This window comes from Hippichthys cyanospilos, chromosome 15 (assembly GCF_059441005.1).
Source record: "Hippichthys cyanospilos isolate Australia breed blue-spotted pipefish chromosome 15, RoL_Hcya_1.0, whole genome shotgun sequence".
Taxonomy (NCBI): Eukaryota; Metazoa; Chordata; class Actinopteri; order Syngnathiformes; family Syngnathidae; genus Hippichthys; species Hippichthys cyanospilos.
The window spans coordinates 5,294,600-5,314,156 of record NC_142383.1 but is presented as its reverse complement, the minus strand read 5'-3'; the positions used below and the strand labels follow the sequence as shown (position 1 = coordinate 5,314,156).

Genomic DNA, 19,557 nt, shown 5'->3' with positions numbered 1-19,557 from the left:
GCAAACAGCAGCTTATGTCAGCTGTGGTTGTCAGGCACTATTTTCAATAAAAAGAAGTGATCAGGCTAAACCAACGTCCGAGTCCATCCTTGTTTACACACAGGAATATTATTAAAAACGAATAGGATCAGGCAGCTCGGTGGGGCACTGGTTAGCACATCCGCCTCACGGTTAAGGGCTCGAGTTCGAATCCAGCTGGCAAAGTGGTAGTGCGTCCTCTACTTGGTAACATAGAAAATACCAGCATTTTACTCCCAAATTAAGGGTGGGCTTTATACACAGGTGCATCATATTTGGAATATGGTATTTTGCAAACAGAGGATAAATTGGCAATAGCACACTAAGAGTGTTTTTAGAGGGTCTGATTTTTTTTTTTTTTTTTTTTTTTTTTTTTTACAGATAAAGTATAAAAGTTGTATAAATAGGGTAGACGAAAAGTATAAATGTTAAATTCTTTCCAATTTCCCCCTGAAATCCTTTTCTGTTTGTTGAGGTTTTGATTTATTGACTCCATTATCTGGCACTTGCTCTGTCATGTAAATGCTGTGGCTTAAATTGAAGACACACCTGTTGAAGCACAGGACAGATGCTTTGAAAAGTGTAATGGAGGCCAAACAATGATAATGGAAACAGAATATTCTTTTTTATTGTGTAGATTCTTCATAGTGGGCACTTACTTCCCAGATAACAGGTAACACGTCTTTGTATGTTCTCCATCAGCTTTGTGATGTGGATGTTGCTTTATGATTTGGAATGATTTTCATTTCTAAGACATCCATTTTGAAGAGGTTAAATGTGAATTTGCTGACCTTCTAATGACTTGTGTCATTAGTGCCATTTGTCATAGGAGGGAGGCTTCAGGCAGCCACAGATACACGGAAACCCTTTATTTTGGAAATCCCTCAAATGAAAAAATCCTTGTTTATTATTGTTTAATGTCCTATCATTCAACTTGTAATGAATCATTGATAGAATGGAATTGGGATCTGATCTAAAAGCAGTTAATATATTCAGTAGATCACACTTGAAATTGAACTGCTAATGTGTGTTGTTTTATATCAATATTGCATTCACACGGTTGAATGCCAACTGGCAAGCGATCCCTTCTGCTTTTATTTGCTCACTTTTTTGTGTCACACTTTGTGACGTTCCTTTTGTCTAATCTTCACCTTACCTGTCTGAACAAGAGCTGAGCTATCCCCGGACTCTCATGTTTCACCGTCGTCATCACGCCGTGCTCTGTCCCACTCTGCAGTTCACGTACTCCTCCCTCCCTTATTATTGCCATCATTCCGGCTCTTAGCCAGATACCACCAAACCTGTTTTCTCAGTGGGTGATGCCACTGATGATTTGGTTTTATTTTTTAGACGTTCCATAAAATGATTTTGTATCAGTAGGTCTTGAGCAATGTTGCTTTACTAGTTTAGTTTCAGAGTACTGGAATTAAAACCACCTGAACTGTTGCCCTAAACAAAACAAATGACATGCTTCTTCAGTCAGTGAATACAACAAAGTGTGATTGCATTTTCCCTAAAAAGAAAATAGGCCACACGCTTCCTCAATTACATAGTCCATTTATGACACTCGTTTGTCAATTGTTGTTTGTTATTGTGTTGAGTAGGGCTTATCACGAACACTCTAGCCAGTCTCTGGGAAGGATTTACAGTACTATGCACGTAAGATTTTCTTAATAACATACAACTTGTTTGTATCCTGCTAATGCTAAAACAGCAGTGTGGATAGAAGATGATACTTATTCAGTTTATCAGTGAGCCATAACCAATACACTGCTGCTTTCTGTTTTCTAGCTTATCATACTTTGTGATGGGATGACCACAACAGTGTTTACCTGTTGCTGTTTAGCGCCTTTACATGCTGGAATCGCGTCAGCATTAAGGATTTGAAAATCTAAATCATATCTTCTTTTTCAGATACCTGTGGTGTCAAAATGACTACGCGCCATGCGGGCACCCACAGGGATGCGGGGCCCAACGATGAGGTCATGCCATATAGTGATGACGAGACAGATGATGAGCTAGATCTTAGCACAGAAGAGGAAGAAGAAACTCCGACGCCAGGAGCCCCACAGCCCCCTGTTGAAGTTAGACCCAGTGGTTAGTCACTAAAATTTCCATCCGTCCAATTATCTATAGTGCTTGTCTTTCCATCCATTTCAAATCAGAGAATTGCTGGGAAAGGCTTTTGTCAGTCATTTTTTCAATGGTTTAAAATTTTTACAATGTTTTAAAATTCATTAGGTCATAAGTTTTAAACATTGTTGATTATATTTTTGAAGCTACTGTATGTATTAAAAAAAAAAAAATCACCCGCAGGGCAATCACCCGCAGGGCAATCACCCGCAGGGCAATCGATAGTAATGGTGATGTGTTTTGTAATCCTATTCTGGGATAGTTACAAATTAATTGCTAGTAATTACTAGATACTAATTACTCCACAGTAAATTTCACAGAATAGATTTTACTCTAAAAAGTTTACATTGGTTTCCAGTCTAAGAGAGTAAAATAGAAAAAATAAAGTAAAGGTTAAACTTGGAAGAGAGTAAAATATTCAAAGTGAATCCAAGTGTACGTATGGACTGGATGTTTTAGATTAACAGATTAATTGCAAAAACTACAGTTGTAGTTAAAGCATTCTTTTTTTCTTTAATTGCACAAATCTAATTTTTACATTGTCACTTTATGTTTCTATTTTTATACATTGGGCTTTGTTCTGCTTGAGTGGTTGGGGATTTGAAAACAAAGAACAATCACGGCCTGAAGTGGACACTAGCTCTCATTGTTTTTGCATAACCAGATAGGATGTTGTGGGTGGGAAGGCAGAAGAACGATGTGAAAATGGAAGAGCATCAGAGTGCTGTTGGTTGAATGAATGGTAACATTAACGTTAAAATGCCCAGAAAGCACCTTTGATAAAGTTAGAGTGATATGCATTCTTTGTAAAAAGGAGTTAGCTTACCAGAGAAGTAATTTAGCCGTACCACATAAATGCAAAGCATCAAGATGATATTGCAGACACAGCAAACGATAGTGATAGCAAGATAGGTATGAAGTTATTTTCTGTATGTTCACAGCCACATTTTTGAACAACTGTATACAAATATGGCGTCAGAAATAGTTTAAATTGTACAATTTTACTCTGTTTTGTCTTTAGATATTGGCTGGAAGGTGAAAGCCAATGACAGAGGTTACCACCATCAGCCGGAATTTGAGAGAAAAGTATTCCTATGCATCAAGAAGAGCAAATACTCGGTAAGTGTACAAATGATTACTCTTACCGGACCAATTCATTATGAAACAAAGAGTTGGATGCATAATTTGTCTGATGTTTAAGATGGTATTTAGTTTATTGTTTTCAAAACATCATATGCGTCTTTTACTGTAAGAACGTTGTAAAGATGATCACTGTTGTTTTGGATAGTTCCTCAAAATGGCTTCATACTCATCAACCGTTATCATTTATTACAGGGGAATGCCATCAAGACATACAAGTACAACGTCTTCACATTCCTTCCCCTCAACTTGTACGAGCAGTTTAAAAGAGTCGCCAATATCTACTTCTTGGCTCTACTCATCCTACAGGTACATATCCCTTGCAATTGTAGTACAAAAAAATAAATTATATATATGGCCATTACTCATAACATTTTTTGTCACCACTTCTACTGTGAAACTCATTAACTCATAAATGAAACGTTGCTGTTTACTTGGCCGACTTGGTGCAAAATTTCTTCTCTCCAACTTCGGAATAAAACGAAAATATCAGACATGAACATCTTTAGCAAAGATGGGCGTGTATTTACTCTTGCATGGGGTGTACAGGGACGGTGTAGTGGCAGTACGAGGGCGTTCTCCCTCAAAGTGACGTTACTAGGAGAGACTCGACCGGCTGTCCCTTGTTATCCTCTCAGGCGGGGCCGGTGCTGAGTGTGCAGAATAAGCAAAGATTGTTTAGAAAGTTAAATAATAACACTTTAGGGGTGTTTAGGATGAGAAATTAACACTGTATCATGATTAAAATCTCCAAAAAGTTGAATTTCCATTATAGGGGCCAGTGAGTGTGGGGGCTATTTCAGTGTTACTTTAAGTTCCTTTCCTTGCTTTTGCTTGTTTTAATTACTCTCATATTACTGACAATAAAACGGTTCTATGGCAAAGTGAAAGGCTCTTAGATGGAAGTTTGAAAAGATGCAGAATTTCACTATTCACCACTTAATTCTAAAATAATTCAGACAATAAAAAGATCATTCTTTTTTACTTTCTTCCCTTGTTTTTGTAGTTCTTCTGAGAAGATTTAGTGCTTTCTTGTTTTACTTTCCCGCTGACACTACAAATTTTCTGTCCTGCAGAAGGAATAATTTAAAGTGTCTTCAGTATAATTAATTTCAGACCACTACTGTCAGGTTGTTGTATTCACTGTTACTTCCATTTTAGTGTATTCCCGCTATCACGACTCTGCCTTGGTACACCACTCTGATTCCTCTGGTTGTGGTTCTGGGAGTAACTGCCATCAAAGACCTTGTGGATGATCTTGTAAGAAAAGGAATTTACTGATGACATCCTTTTTTATTGAAACTATAGAATTTAACATTTACATAACATATTTGTCATGTGATTAAAAAATCATTACATTAACATTTAATATCTGTTAGATTCTCAGATAGTGTCTAAAAATATTCCCTCATATTTTTACTTTTCAGGCTCGGCACCGGATGGACAAGGAGATTAATAATAGGAAATGTGAGGTCCTTCTTGATGGCAGGTCAGAACAAGCTCATGTTAAATTGTCATCAACCTTTGGATTTTTCTTGAATATTTGAGCCTTACCACCAAATTAATAAAAAAAAAAAAAGCAAACCAAAATTAAAAAATAAGGTTTTGATTTTCTCAAAGCAGATTTGCAATTTGCAACATTTTCCTCATTTGAGTTCAAAATATGCTTTTAATTTTTAAACTGAAAAATTGCCACTATATTCAATGTTTGTATATTTTGCTTAGGTTTCAGGAGTCAAAGTGGAGACACATCGAAGTTGGCGATGTCGTTCGTCTAAAGAAAAATGATTTTATTCCGGTAAGTGTAAAATGCCAAAGGCATGAATGTGAGGGTGATTGATCGTGTGTTTGTGGCCATATTTATGTGCATTCAATAACCCATAAGCAGCAGGACATTAACATGGCAAAACTCCGACACAGCACGCTTTTGGAGGGAGGAGGAAAACAACTACATTGTTTTTGTGGTGAAAGACATAAATATATTGTCTTTTATTGACAGTCAAAAGTAAGAAGCAGCAAGGACATCTATTTGTGTCATGATCTTATCTATGTTTTGTGGTGATAACCATTGCCATGTATCCAGTCTGCTCACACATGTAAACGGGTTACTCCGGAATTTTGACCTGAACCCATAATTTATGGCATATAAACCTAGTCACCTGCAATTGATTGGCATTGGCTCACCCATAACCCTAATCAAGACATGTGGTCCAGGAAATCGCTATAAATACAGATTCATTGATTCAAACTGTAATAATCAATTTATTGTTTCACACTGAATCAGAAAATAATAAATCAGGATTACAGGAAAAAATCAGTAAGCTGTTTTGTTCAACATTTAGTTTGGGGGTTCTGTAAGCAAGCGCCAATCCAGACTGTGCATTGTAAGGTAAAGGTAAGGTGAGGTCTAATTCACAATGCTATAGTTATATTGCAAAAAAAAAAAAAGCTTCATATAAAAACCAATAATGTTTCTGTGGTCTTAATTCAATAGTGGTAGGAAGATTTAGCTAGGTGGTATTACGTGAATTGCGGTATATGTAAACCACAAGTGTCAAGCTCCGGTTCTCGAGGGCTGAGGTCCTTGGTGTTTTCCAGTTTCCTCTCCCCAAAACACCCGATTCAAATTATTAGCTCATAAGCAAGCTCTGCAGGAGCTTTTAGAATTATTCTAATCATTTGAACCAGGTGTGTTTGAAAGGGAAGCATCAAAAACTTGCAGGATACCGGCCCTCAAGGAATGGACTTTGATACCTATACCTAGTTCAGTCAGGTCAAACAAAAACAACTTGAATATGTTGTAATTAAATTACTTTACAGTACCTTGGAAACACTGCAAATAAGGAACTGATGCTAGAGCAAACATTCATATAACTCCATCAAACCCATCAAAACATTCATATAACATGAGGCACAGATCAAAGACATCATTGACTGTAATATCACAATTTATGTGCTTTGACGACAGACTGTGTTGTACAGGTATGTTGTCCAACTTACCTTTTTTGTGCTATTGTTTTGTTTTCCAGGCGGACATGTTGCTATTATCTAGCTCAAACCCAAACAGCCTGTGCTATGTGGAAACGGCAGAACTTGATGGGTGAGACCATTATTTCTAAATATTATGAAAATTATGAAGAACAAAATCCTGGAAAATGTGTATGCAACATTAAAAACCATTGTGAAGGTACTTTGTGAATTTCAAATGTCCACCCAGCTATTCAAAATTTCATTACCGGTAATGGACTTTTTGACTTTTACTTGTAAGACTCTTTGCTAAAGAAAGGAACACATTTTATCTATACATTTGTAATCAAACCACACATGCTCAGACAATCCTAGTGAGTGAAAGAAACCAAGTACTTGTTGGGTGCTAGTTCTAATTTTCTTCAAAAACATTTGGTGTGATGATCATCACTCAATTCTGGTTGGCAACAACAGACATTTATTCAAGCGTTAGTAATAAGTTCTTGTTTTTGTTGTTGTTTTCAGAGAAACCAACCTAAAGTTCAAGATGGGACTTCGAGTAACTGATGAAAGACTGCAGGAGGAACGTCAAATGGCACAGTTTGATGGTAATTTTGCACATTTTTTTTCAATGGCATGCTTTTCAAGTATATGCTAAGCTACAGTATTTTATTCAAAATGTATTTTTTTTATTATGAATTATATGAAATTGAAGAACTTATTTTTTAATCATTTTGTAATTAAAACAATCAGTATTTTTAAACTATATAGTTTGTCTGTTTTATGTAAGAGAGCTCAATTGTTGGCTTTTTTAATTTTAGTTCGCTTTTTTATTATTTATTTATTTATGGATTAATTTATTCTAGTTATTTTTATTTTCATTATTTTCCCCCCCATTTTTTGTAGCACTGATTGAATGTGAAGAGCCCAACAACCGTCTGGATAAGTTCACGGGGGTAATGCACTGGAAGGGAGAACGCTATCCACTGGATTTGGACAACATGCTGCTTCGAGGCTGCAAGATTAGAAATACTGAAGCATGTCATGGACTTGTCATCTTTGCAGGTTTGAGTATCACTCCACAAAATAAATCCACTTCCAGTTAAGCTTGAACTTGAAAAGAATGTTTTTGTAACTTTGCACACAAGACTCTGATTAATCTTTTGCTGAAGAGTCATCAAGGTTCCACGATCTTATTTTTATATTTGAGTCTTTTTTTCCCCCCTCCTAAAGGTGCTGATACAAAAATCATGAGAAATGGTGGAAAGACAAGGTTCAAGAGGACAAAGATTGATGAGCTTATGAACTATATGGTCTACACTGTGAGTTAAAGTTTAATACAATCATTATTGATTTTGTAATTTGATGCATTGAGCCTTTTTTTTCTGACAACTTCATAGATCTTTGTTCTCCTGATCCTGGTGGCAGCAGGACTTGCCATTGGCCACAGCTTCTGGTATGAAGAAGTTGGTGCCAATGCATGGTATTTATATGATGGTAGAACGGATACTGTCTCCTATCGAGGATTCCTTGCCTTCTGGGGCTACCTCATTGTTCTCAATACCATGGTGCCGATCTCCCTCTATGTCAGGTAAAAAAAAAAAAAAAAAGTACCTGTACTAGTAGTTAAATAATAATAATTGCATTATTGTTGATATGTTGTTGTTGTTGTTGTTATGTTGTTGTTTATGTTATTAGTACTGACAAAATGGACACTCCAAATTGCCCTTAGGTGTGTTTGTGAGTGTGAATGGTCGTTTGTCAGTGTGTGGCCTGCGATTGGCTGGCAACCAGTTCAGGATGTACCCTGCTTGCTGCCTAAACAACTAGGACAGGCACCAGGAAGTTCTAATGAGGACAAGTGGTTAAGAAAATGAATGGATGGATTATTAAGAAGAAAAAAAATACTAAAGAGGCCTAATTGCTGGAAACAAACAGTTCAATCTGGTAACAAGTTCACTTAAATTCCTGAAATTTTGGTTTAGCGGAGGGCTAGGCTGTGGGTCAATAAAGTTCAATGAAGAATCCATCACATACAACTTGCCCAGAACCTTAAAAAGAAAGTTTCATATTGATGTCGTGTCACTGATTAAATCAATACAGTGGTCCCACTAATACATCACTATTTACTGGATAATTACTTCCTACTACACATACCACACAGTAACACATGCTTATAAATACCTGTTGTGGTTCTTACACAAGCATGAAAAGTAGGGAATTTGATTTTAATAAATTTCCAAGACTGAATAGCATGGGGAATAAATAAAAACTACAGCATAGAGAATATGGTCAGGTTTCCAAGACTGTTATAACAGCTTTACTTTCTAAAACAAACAAAAAAATCATCTCTACTGATTGTCTATTGCCAAGATAGATCTACCAGTATGTTTTTTGAGGCACTTGGAAACCACAGAAAAATATGGTTCCAAAAGACACATCGACTTCACATCCCACTCGATGGGGCTCTGCTCGGTAAAGGCACAAGTGTGCACATAGGCGCTGGAATATGAACAGTATTTTTTGTGCATTTTATGATGAGGGGGTTCTCTTCATTTCAAAGTGACAAGCTCTGCAGTAAATAATTCATGATCTAAAAGATAAAAAACACTAACAGATAAAACTGCTCTTTTGTTGCTTTATTTTCAGTGTTGAGGTAATTCGCCTTGGCCAGAGTAAGTTCATCAACTGGGACCTACAGATGTACTATGCAGAGAAAGACACCCCAGCAAAGGTAGACTTGGATGAATTATAAATCAATAAGAAAATATTTTCTTGCAGCCTGTAAATTTGCTATATGACTGAAATTATTCAAGTATAACAAAGTGTCACTCTGCTATTGGAAATAGTTTCCCTCTTCTGGGCTTCAGTTGTGACAGTGCCTTCTGATTCAAAACCTGACAGGCTCGAACTACCACTCTGAATGAGCAGCTTGGACAGATCGAATACATCTTTTCAGACAAGACAGGAACACTGACACAAAACATCATGCAGTTCAAAAAGTGCACTATTGCTGGACACAGTTATGGTAACTGTAACGCTTCAAACATACTCCATAGTTTGTTTTTGAATAAAATCAAATAAATTGAATTGCTGACTTATTTTACAACAGGTGACCCAACCACTGCTGAGGGAGTGCGTCTAGACCGCGGAAAGGTAGCCATACTGAAAACAACTGTTCATAATTTTTTATTCTAGGGCTGTCACTATCAGATCGATTATCCAATCAATTTTTCCATGGATCTATCAAGTAAACCCACCCTCCATTTAGCCTTTCTCACGCTTTCTCTCTCTCTGTCTCTCTCGCACTATTGCTATCTATCTCTCTACCTACCTCCCTAACTAATCTTCCCAATGCTAACCAGTTAGTAATTGCAATTATGATTAGCATGATAGCTGTTATAATTTAAGGTCAACAAACACTATTGTCCATTTAGTTCACACATAATTAATGTTACATGCACCCTACACATGTAATAGTGTCCTTAAAGTCACTTAGAGATAATGCTTCAACAATATTCTAAATGTAAGAGAGTGACGCTGCCTGTCAGGCACTATGTGCTCATTAACTTCCTGTTCTTCATCCTCATCATCATGATTTTCTTCTTCTTTTTGACAAGCAGACAGGGTGCATTTCATGCTTGACTACATCTTGTTAAAATGTGAACACCTAAAACAAAGCCACTATAGATTGTCCATATCCAAAGGTTATTTTTCTGTTTTGGGGGAAGTTCTTCATAATATTGTCTTCAATGAAAGCATGCTATCTACTAAATCAGCAAGTGTTTTTAGGCACGCAAATACAGTCATAGCACTTCTGTGGTACGTCTTTTCTGTTTTGCAATTATTGAACGTCATTTTCCTCGCAACATTTTTTTTAACTGGAAGTGATCCCAAAGTTGTGATCTCCCCTGTTTTGGGAACATTTCTCTCCCTTGGTGCCATTGCAACATTGCTTACGTCTGCAAAATTCATGTAGTAAAACAACATGGTTCTAGTGGAGCTTAATGGCTGTTTTTAGTCGACCTGTTTTTGAAGTTGACTTGACCAACTTGATTGACCTTTTTCAAGGCCTATTTGATTCATTAGATGTCACTGTCTAAAAATAAGTCAAACTAAATTGGTGACCTCTGCTCTCTGTAAAGCCGGTGGACTGGAGCTGGAATCGCTATGCTGACAAAAAGTTCCAATTCACGGACAATTCCCTCGTTGCCCTTTTGCGATCCAAGAAGGATAAAGAGGCGCTCGACTTCTTCAGGCTCCTCTCTCTTTGTCACACTGTCATGGTGGACAACAAGGATGGTAATGATGCCTTATTAATGAAGATTCATAATTTAAGGCAACGAAAATTATTGTAGCACTTGTACTCTGTTTCAATTAATACGGTAGATATGTTAGGCGTGTATTTTATATCAATTTAATAACTTTTTTTTTTTTCTCTCTTTTAGGCGAGTTGGTGTACCAAGCAGCATCTCCAGATGAGGGAGCGCTCGTGACAGCAGCCCGGAACTTTGGCTTTGTGTTTCTTTCTCGAACTCAGGACACAATCACCATCAGAGAAATGGATCAAGAGAAAACCTTTGAGATGTTAGCTTTGCTGGACTTCAACTCTGACCGCAAACGGATGTCTATCATCTGTATGTGTCCTTACGTGAACACAGAATTTTGATCACTAAGTTTTTTCATACTCAGTATAGCAGTTTGAATCTGATCAAACAAATCTCTTGCCCTTTCAGTAAAGTTTCCAGATGGCCGTATTCGTCTGTACTGCAAAGGAGCTGACACGGTCATCTACCAGCGACTTTCACCTAATTCCAAGCACAAGGAGAACACACAGACTGCTCTGGATGTGAGCTCATTTTGCTTAGTTCGGATTTCAATCAGTTAAATGTGTTTTCTTTCTAATATTTAGTGCATGAGAAAAAGAAAATTGTTTTATGGGCTGTTCTTTCCCCTGTTTTTTTCTCCAGAAATTTGCCAATGAGACTTTGCGAACACTGTGCTTGTGCTACAAAGACATCAGCAGTAGCGAGTATGAAGCCTGGTCCCGGAAACATTTGGAAGCTCAGGTGACCATGGTCAACAGAGAGGCTGCGCTGGACCAAGTTTATGAGATGATTGAGAAAAATCTGATGGTGAGTACGAAATGATGAATCTTGTGTTTCAGCCCAATACCCCCCCTCCCCAAATTTGTTGAAACCTTATCAACAACTGTGCTTTCTACTCAGCTGATTGGAGCAACTGCCATTGAAGACAAACTGCAAGAAGGGGTACCAGAAACCATCGCCAAACTGGCCCAGGCTGACATCAAGATTTGGGTTTTGACTGGAGATAAAAAAGGTACTAGAAACTCAAGAGAAGAAGCACTGAGGAAGATATATAGTAAAGAAGCAATATATGAAAATTCACGGGTTATTATACTAACTAACAGTTTGCTATTGAAGCAATTCTACATTTTCTTTATTTTCTTTCTTTCTTCCAGAAACTGCAGAGAACATTGGATTCTCATGCTCCCTTTTAACAGACGACATGCAAATTCACTATGGAGAGGATGTCAAGTGAGTTGGGTTTAATGAAATATCTCCTTGCCTTTCTTTATGACCAACATCAAATATGGCAAAATTTGAAAACTTCATTTCATTTACAGGATATCATGTAAATACATGAGAAGACTTTCATGTTTTGTACACCATAGTCTAATAGTTATGAGTTTGGGTTCTTGGAGTAATTAGTGACCACTCATGATATTTTTCTTTGTCGTTAGTGAGAAGCTGAGCCTCCGTCAGGCTAAGAGGAGACGCGAGCCTCCGACTCAAAGCCGAGGCAGAAAGAAAGCTCCAGAGCCGTTTTTCCCTGAACCTGGAAAAAATGCACTCATTATCACTGGAGGATGGCTGGTAATGATTTTTCCCTATTCTTATTTTTTTGCAAATTTTAAATGTATTTTTTTTTTTTTTCCCACGGAGGTACCACTTTACACTATTGTTGTGTAAAGTGTGTAAGAGGATAATGATATACAAAAGTTGGGCCGCCACATACCTTTTTAAAATGAATTATTCAATCGACTAATCGATAACATCTCAATCAAAATTGATTTCGTTCTTACTTTTTTTTTTTTTTTTTACAAACTGCTAAGGTTGTCTTTCAGTTGAAGTGACTGGTTCATTTGAACACTTAAAACTGAGCCATGGTGTTGTTGGTGTAGATTTACCGCTAATGTCCTCAGCTAGCAGACAAAACCAGTGTGTTTGACACAGGGTAGAAACATTTCAGTCATCCTTTATTTGACAAGTATGAAAACAAGACGTGAATGTTGCGCAACATATGGTTAACAAACAAGCTAACCGAGAAGCAATAGCTAATCACCGTTTCACTAGGTGGCGAGACAAGGGCAGGAACAATGCAGGTTCTGTGTTATAAATTTCTGCTCGCCTTTCACAAAGCTAAGCATGCAGATCCCATGTCTTCCCATTCTGAGGATGTTTGTTTGTTTACTGAAGCGGTTTGTACTGGCGTATCATTCTTGTGAAGGTGTAAAGAAGACCGTTTACATTGTCGCTTAACGCTTGACGGAGATTTTTAGATCTGACTTCCTTGGACTAATTAAACTGGGTCCCGAACGAACCACGCACATAACTGATGAGGCTGACTATGTGCATTCACAAAGAGTGTGCTTAATAGTAAGGAGGTGACATTGAGCAAGTGTTTAATGAAAGAAAGGGTGTGTACCAATTACAATGTCCTGGTAATCCTGTGAGTAACCCCCCCCCCTCCCTCCAAAAAAAAAAAAAATTGCATCCCTGTCCATGTGCTAATATTGTCTTTAATGAAAGCCCATTAACTACTAAATTAGTGTTTTTAAACACACAAGTAACATCAGCCATTCAGCCAGTAGGTGATGCACCCACACTAGAAATGGAGCCAAATGTCAAGACGGTCTTTGCATACAGATACAGATGCTTCAAATTTGTCAAAGTACAGTTCCACTTTGAAAAGGTTGAATATTACATTATTTTTTGTCGCGTTTACATGTTCTCCCTGAGCCCACGTGCTTTCTCTCCGGGCACTCTGGCTTCCCCACACTCCAAAAAACATGCACGGCAGGTGTATTGGACATAACATTAATAGGAAAGGATATGATGGATAAAAGGAAGATGTATCGGTACAATAGTTTATTACAGCTGAAGAAAGTGTAAACAACCAAACCAGAAAACCACATATATATTCATATTTTTCCATCACATTTATCTTCATTTTATAGAACGAGATTCTCTATGAAAAGAAAAAGAAACGTCGCCGTCTGCGTCTTCGTCGTCTGGGCAAGCGACCACCTCCCAGCAGCCCTCAAGATGGACAGCCAATGAATGACTGGGAAAAGGAGATGAGACAGGTTTGAAAAATAAAATTAAAAAAGAATAAGTCATCGAAGGTAGAGTTGAGATTTGATTGAATGTTTTGCATGATTACAACCAAATCTGTGTTTCTTTCCAGAGTGACTTTGTGGACATGGCCTGCGAGTGTGAATCAGTGATTTGTTGTCGTGTCACACCAAAGCAGAAAGCTAATGTGGTCAGTTTGGTGAAGAAGTATAAGAAGGCAGTGACATTGTCCATAGGCGATGGAGCCAATGATGTCAACATGATTAAGAGTATGTGGGACAGTATCTTCAGAGTTGAGCTTTATTATTACAAAAGATGGGGACCAATCCTAACTGTGAATAGGGAATTTCAACAAGTAATTTTTGAGTAATGAGCTATGATTTTGTAGGGGATCTACAGTACACACATTTTAATTGCACATTTTCTCTTCAATGCAGCCGCAGATATCGGTGTTGGCATCAGTGGTCAGGAAGGGATGCAGGCTGTGATGTCTAGTGACTTCGCTTTTGCTCAGTTCCGTTACCTGCAACGACTTTTGCTAGTGCACGGACGGTGGTCCTACATTAGAATGTGCAAGTTCCTTCGCTTCTTCTTCTTCAAGAACTTTGCCTTCACATTGGTCCATTTCTGGTACTCTTTCTTCAGCGGATACTCAGCACAGGTCAGCATCTTGTCTTGGCATTAACATAATGTGATCGCAGGCCCTGAATAATGATTTTTTCTTTTTTTTATCACACTGTGTTTAGGTAGCCTATGAGGACTGGTTCATCACGCTCTACAATCTTTTTTACAGCAGCTTACCTGTTCTTCTAGTTGGACTCCTCGACCAGGTAAAAACAACCTTGTCATCGTGACTGTAGATGTAAATTAGATAAAAGGTCAGCTCAACAATAATGCATTGAACGTTTGATTGTATAATTTATAATATACAATGTTTAATTCTGAAATTAGATGTTGACCTACTTAGTGTACCACTGATGCTCAGAAGAAAAAATTGTAAAATGTATATTGTTTATTAATAAAAATTTAATTCACCCCCCCGCCCACACACACACACACACACGCACACACACACTTGTATTAAAACATGTTGATAACAACTCTATGTCCATAACAGCTCTATGTCCATAGCCATACTTGTGTTATGGAATTTTTAGGTTTTAGGCATGATCAGCAAAATAGTCTTGGAAACCAATTGTCTTTGTTGGGGGGTTTTCTTTCATTTGAAGCTTCAAAGACACAATTCCTAACAGAGTACTCTGGTGGTTCGTAAGACTGTGCAAGGACAAGTGAAAGAGAATATTGTTAAGGCTATGGAAGGGAGGAACTATAAGAAGTCAAATACAAAATGACATATTTTGTGTTGAACTCCCTTATCTGTCATTTCATTCTAGCTAAACAGAGAGTTCTCATGTATGTTGAGTCAAAGGGTCTTTTTTCAAACAAAATCAGGTCGTCAGTGAACAACAAAAATGTTAACACTGGCTGAATACTTATTTTCCATTACACTTGCCGAGAGGGGGCAGAGATGTGACGTTTCCTCTGACTGCTGAACCTTCCTCCCATTGTCTCCCATTAAGTACATGCTATTTTCTTGGTCACATTGTGGTAAATCTGAGTCAGACTCGCAATTTGCCGTAGTTAGTTCTGATAAAAGGTCTTTCAGTTAATCAGTATCGACTGTAAAATTGTGAGTCTGACTAAGATTTACCACGTGACTAAGAAAATGACACACATTTAATGGGAGGCAATGGAAGGAAAGATCTGCTGTCAATCAATCCATGCCATGTCTTTCCTTCCTCATGGCGAGTATGACTGTGTGAATGTTGTCTCTGCAAATTGTTTCATAGAGCTGTTTTAAGCTTCCTTTAATACAACAAACGAAGAATAACACATTTGGATACAGCTTTTAGTGGTAAAACCATCAAGTAGAATGGAAGGAAGGAAGTTTTCTTCCGAGCACCACTACTGTAAATCGCCAAGTGCCTGTACAGTTTGGAACATAAAACAATTTCCACTGTGGGGTGTGTCAGCTATGTAAATAGAATGACATCATATTTGCATGACAGTTGAACACACCAATGAATTGAAGGTGTGCTAAAGACTGACAGTGTGTGTTCTCGTATTATTCTTGTTGACGCACAAAGGAAGAAAAAAACCCTAAAGTCAACAAATAAATAGTCCACTTTCCATCCATCACATTGTTTTCAATTGAAACAGGTCTGGCCCAGGGAAATATTTGAAAGTTTATAACATCATAATGCACACCAATGTAGGTTAATGTAGAAAACGGAATAGTCTTTTGTTATACATAACAGATGTAAATGTCTACAATATATGTACAAAGAGATAATTTTTTTACAGAGAACTGGAAGAAGTAATAGACGAGTAATGTTACAATACTTGAATGAGTTTTTATTTATTAAGTGCACTTTTAACAAGGTATCTTTAAGGATCAGAAATAAATTCTGTCTAAATATATTTAAAAAAAATGTTGAGAGCATTTCAGTTTGGTGCATTTTTGGTTGTATAACAATGTACCAACCAATAAAACATAGCACCCTCTTGTTTTAACTCTAATTTTGTCTTAAAAGTTGTCCCTTCTTAAGTGTGCCTGTCTCATTTACTTTGTACATACTTTGTGTGTCTTAATGGGAAATCACTCTGTACATTTTAAAATGATCCTCATCCATTTGTATTTACCACAGGACGTTAATGACAGACTGAGCCTCAAATTTCCCAAGCTATATCTGCCCGGTCAACAGGGGACGTTGTTCAACTACAAAAACTTCTTCATCAGCTTGTTCCATGGCATCTTCGTCTCCCTCATTATCTTCTTCATTCCTTATGGTGCATTCCTGCAAACCATGGGGCAAGATGGAGAAGCCCCCTCAGATTACCAGTCATTCGCCGTTGTCACTGCCTCATCGCTGATTTTTACTGTCAATCTACAGGTAAGTCACACACAGAATGAGCGGCTTGTCTGTTTAAGATTTACTTTGACTTAATAATTTAGCCGTATTGACCATTTCATTATTTGTAAGCATGGTTTAAGAAGGATTGAAGAGCTGGGAAGGAGCTCAAATTTTTTATTATAAAAATGACATTGTTGATTTTTTTTTTTTTGTCAGAAAGGACTCATGTTTAGCAAGAAGAACAGTTTTAGCAGTTTGCATCACGGTGGTAATATAAAACATTATTCTTGTACCTTTTAGATCTCCCTGGATACTTCCTACTGGACTTTTGTCAACTGTTTTGCGGTTTTAGGAAGCATAGCCATCTACTTTGGCATTATGTTTGACTTGCACAGTGCTGGAATTCACGTCATCTTTCCCCGACATTTTACTTTCACAGGTCAGTGGGTCTTTTTAACATCTTCCCTTTCTTCCATGTTGGTCCTTCGTTTAGTCTTAAAAAATATTTGCATGCCATAATCCAATATATAGGGGCTCGAAGTCTAAGGTAGTCAAACCCAGTTATCTTTTGTCACTAAGTGTCACACAAGGAAGAGAAGATTTTGGAAGCAGACAGGACATGGAAATGGAAAAGTAGAACAGTAGAAAGTCTGCAAAATCCAATGTAACTACAAAAAGGATTGAAAACTCTCCTTGAAAGCTTGACATTCTGGAGTGTCACTGAGAACCTAGACCTTAACCCTTTCACCACTGATTTTTTTAAATAAAACCTACTGGCATATATTGCTTGTTTATAAGTCTAGGTTACCTGGAAAATTAGTTTAAAAAATTCTCACTTCCATAGATTAGGTTACAGGCCCTAGGATTTTTTGTCCCATTGGTATTTTACAATAATAATAATAATATAAATGTGCCAGAGAAGTGAAAATAAACACCAAACACCTACAAAACATAGTAATTCGGTGTAATATATACTGTAGTGGCACAAATATATAGCACATATTATTAATATATTTCCGCAGTACTAGATAGTTAATTCACAATAAATTGTAGGAAGCAACCCACCTGGTTGACAGTTGGCCCAGCACTGACTTGTTATATCTGGAAAAGTTGCCAAATTCCACAATAACCTGTAAATAGTTGTGTAATGAACCGCTGGGATGACATTTGATCTAATTGCTACCATTCCTATACTTACTGTGATTTTTTTTTTTTTTTTTAAAGCTGTGGGACACATTGTCCCAACGGGAGTGAAAGGGTTAAATACTGACAATCCTAGTAATTGACATAATAAAAGCAAATTAAGACTTTAGCAACTGCATGCCAACCGATACATCATTGAACAAATCAGTCACAACTGTAAATACAGAACAGGACCCTCTATGGAAAACGGCACTAAATGCATAAAAATGATCAAGGTGTCAAATATCTGACCTTAGCGACCACTATCATAACAATAAGAATGTTAACAAAATCCCTTTTCTTATAGGGGCAGCATCAAATGCTCTTCGCCAGCCTTACTTGTGGCTAACCATAATCCTCACAGTGGGTATCAGCCTGCTGCCTGTCATCTGCATCCAGTTCCTCCATAAAGTCATCTATCCTTCCATAGGAGATAAAGTAAGGTCAATCGTGCCCTCCTATGCGAAAACTTGACTGATTTGACCGCCCACTCGCTTGTCAGTTGTAGTTCAAGCAATGTTATTATTAATCTAATTTTTACCTTCCCTCCAGATTCAGAGAAATAGAAAGAGGTATGAGTTGGAAATGCAACAGGAGGCGAGGAAAAGGGCACCAGGCTTCCAACGCGGTGCACGTTCCCGCCGCTCTGGCTATGCCTTCTCCCACTCCAGAGGCTTCGCAGAACTTATAGCTTCCGGGCGTAGCATTCGGAGGCGCCCTGCATCGCGGGTTGGGCCCCAGACCAGCATCAGGGAGGTTCCTGAAAGAGCTGAGAACATTTGATGGCTGGAGACCGGAAAAGAACGGACATAGAGTTGGGATTCCCATTCCGGAATCACCATTTAAGAGGACCAATCTGCGACAATATCTGTTGAGATGGTCATGACTGGTACTTCGGCATAGGAATGACATCATAGTTGAGGGATATTTTCACATGGATGTTAAAGTGCTTTTGAAAGTGGCAGAAGTACTGAGGCACTTGTTCATCTTCTATGCACAGACTCCTCTATTATGTAAAACCAAAGAGAAACAATTGACATTTTTGGTCATGCACTGACAGTGTGACTCATAATGTCATTTATTTAACTCAGGAATTTTTTTTTTTTAAACAAAAAGATGTATTTTTTAAAGTTTAGTTGACCCCACCAAGCCCACCTTTCTCATTTGTCACATCACTGCAAATTTCAACATGTATGGCTCCATGTCCAGTTAGCACTTTTTTTTAGTATTTTTCTATCACATTTTATCTCAATTGCATGTGATTAAACTGAGATATAACACATATTTGTGTTCACACTTTTAACATTTTATAATAAATAAAAGGAGAGATGTTACCATATCAGCGTAAACAAAGTGACCACACTTTTAAGTGCATTATATAATTCCATTTTTGTTCAGAACATTTTCTCCTTTACTGAATCAGGTGGCTTAGCTCTGACAATCACTTATTTTTCAACCAAATATTTAAAGACCGTTTTATGATACATTCTTTGCCTTAACAAATCTTCTGTTTTTCCCATCACAATGATGTAAAGAATCTTGATCTTCTTTCATTTCTAATCTTTTATCACTTGTTTTCATGTGTGCACAATTACACAATTTGTTTACATTAAAATGTTGTCATTGTGTAAGCCCGACAATTTTTTTTAAGCATCTGCTACACAACTACAAACCGAAACTGAGACTTAGTTCTGTTACTGTTTGCAGATGTGTTTTTATTACTTCAAGAAATAGAGAGTGTTGACCCAGAAATGTTCCCACAATGGTTGGGTTGTTGATATTTTATCAACATGTTGTTAATAAAAGCCAAGGGTACATGAATA

The 19,557-nt window shown here is 37.5% G+C and overlaps 1 protein-coding gene across 1 annotated transcript in view; it reads left to right on the top strand.

Annotated features, from left to right (window-relative positions):
- atp8b1 (ATPase phospholipid transporting 8B1) overlaps window positions 1-19,557 on the top strand; it is a 22,301-nt gene extending 2,744 nt beyond the window's left edge. Inside the window, exons 2-30 of the mRNA XM_088434483.1 lie at window positions 1,933-2,115; window positions 3,173-3,270; window positions 3,487-3,600; window positions 4,453-4,551; window positions 4,719-4,780; window positions 5,017-5,089; window positions 6,321-6,391; window positions 6,784-6,866; window positions 7,165-7,323; window positions 7,492-7,580; window positions 7,659-7,849; window positions 8,908-8,992; window positions 9,163-9,286; window positions 9,371-9,414; window positions 10,404-10,560; window positions 10,707-10,895; window positions 10,995-11,107; window positions 11,229-11,393; window positions 11,487-11,598; window positions 11,741-11,816; window positions 12,023-12,155; window positions 13,520-13,648; window positions 13,750-13,906; window positions 14,075-14,298; window positions 14,384-14,467; window positions 16,346-16,591; window positions 16,853-16,991; window positions 18,042-18,172; window positions 18,287-19,557. Of these exons, the coding sequence (XP_088290609.1) occupies window positions 1,950-2,115; window positions 3,173-3,270; window positions 3,487-3,600; window positions 4,453-4,551; window positions 4,719-4,780; window positions 5,017-5,089; window positions 6,321-6,391; window positions 6,784-6,866; window positions 7,165-7,323; window positions 7,492-7,580; window positions 7,659-7,849; window positions 8,908-8,992; window positions 9,163-9,286; window positions 9,371-9,414; window positions 10,404-10,560; window positions 10,707-10,895; window positions 10,995-11,107; window positions 11,229-11,393; window positions 11,487-11,598; window positions 11,741-11,816; window positions 12,023-12,155; window positions 13,520-13,648; window positions 13,750-13,906; window positions 14,075-14,298; window positions 14,384-14,467; window positions 16,346-16,591; window positions 16,853-16,991; window positions 18,042-18,172; window positions 18,287-18,517 (3,744 nt within the window). The 5' untranslated portion in view covers window positions 1,933-1,949 and the 3' untranslated portion in view covers window positions 18,518-19,557. The remainder of the gene's footprint in view (window positions 1-1,932; window positions 2,116-3,172; window positions 3,271-3,486; window positions 3,601-4,452; window positions 4,552-4,718; window positions 4,781-5,016; window positions 5,090-6,320; window positions 6,392-6,783; window positions 6,867-7,164; window positions 7,324-7,491; window positions 7,581-7,658; window positions 7,850-8,907; window positions 8,993-9,162; window positions 9,287-9,370; window positions 9,415-10,403; window positions 10,561-10,706; window positions 10,896-10,994; window positions 11,108-11,228; window positions 11,394-11,486; window positions 11,599-11,740; window positions 11,817-12,022; window positions 12,156-13,519; window positions 13,649-13,749; window positions 13,907-14,074; window positions 14,299-14,383; window positions 14,468-16,345; window positions 16,592-16,852; window positions 16,992-18,041; window positions 18,173-18,286) is intronic.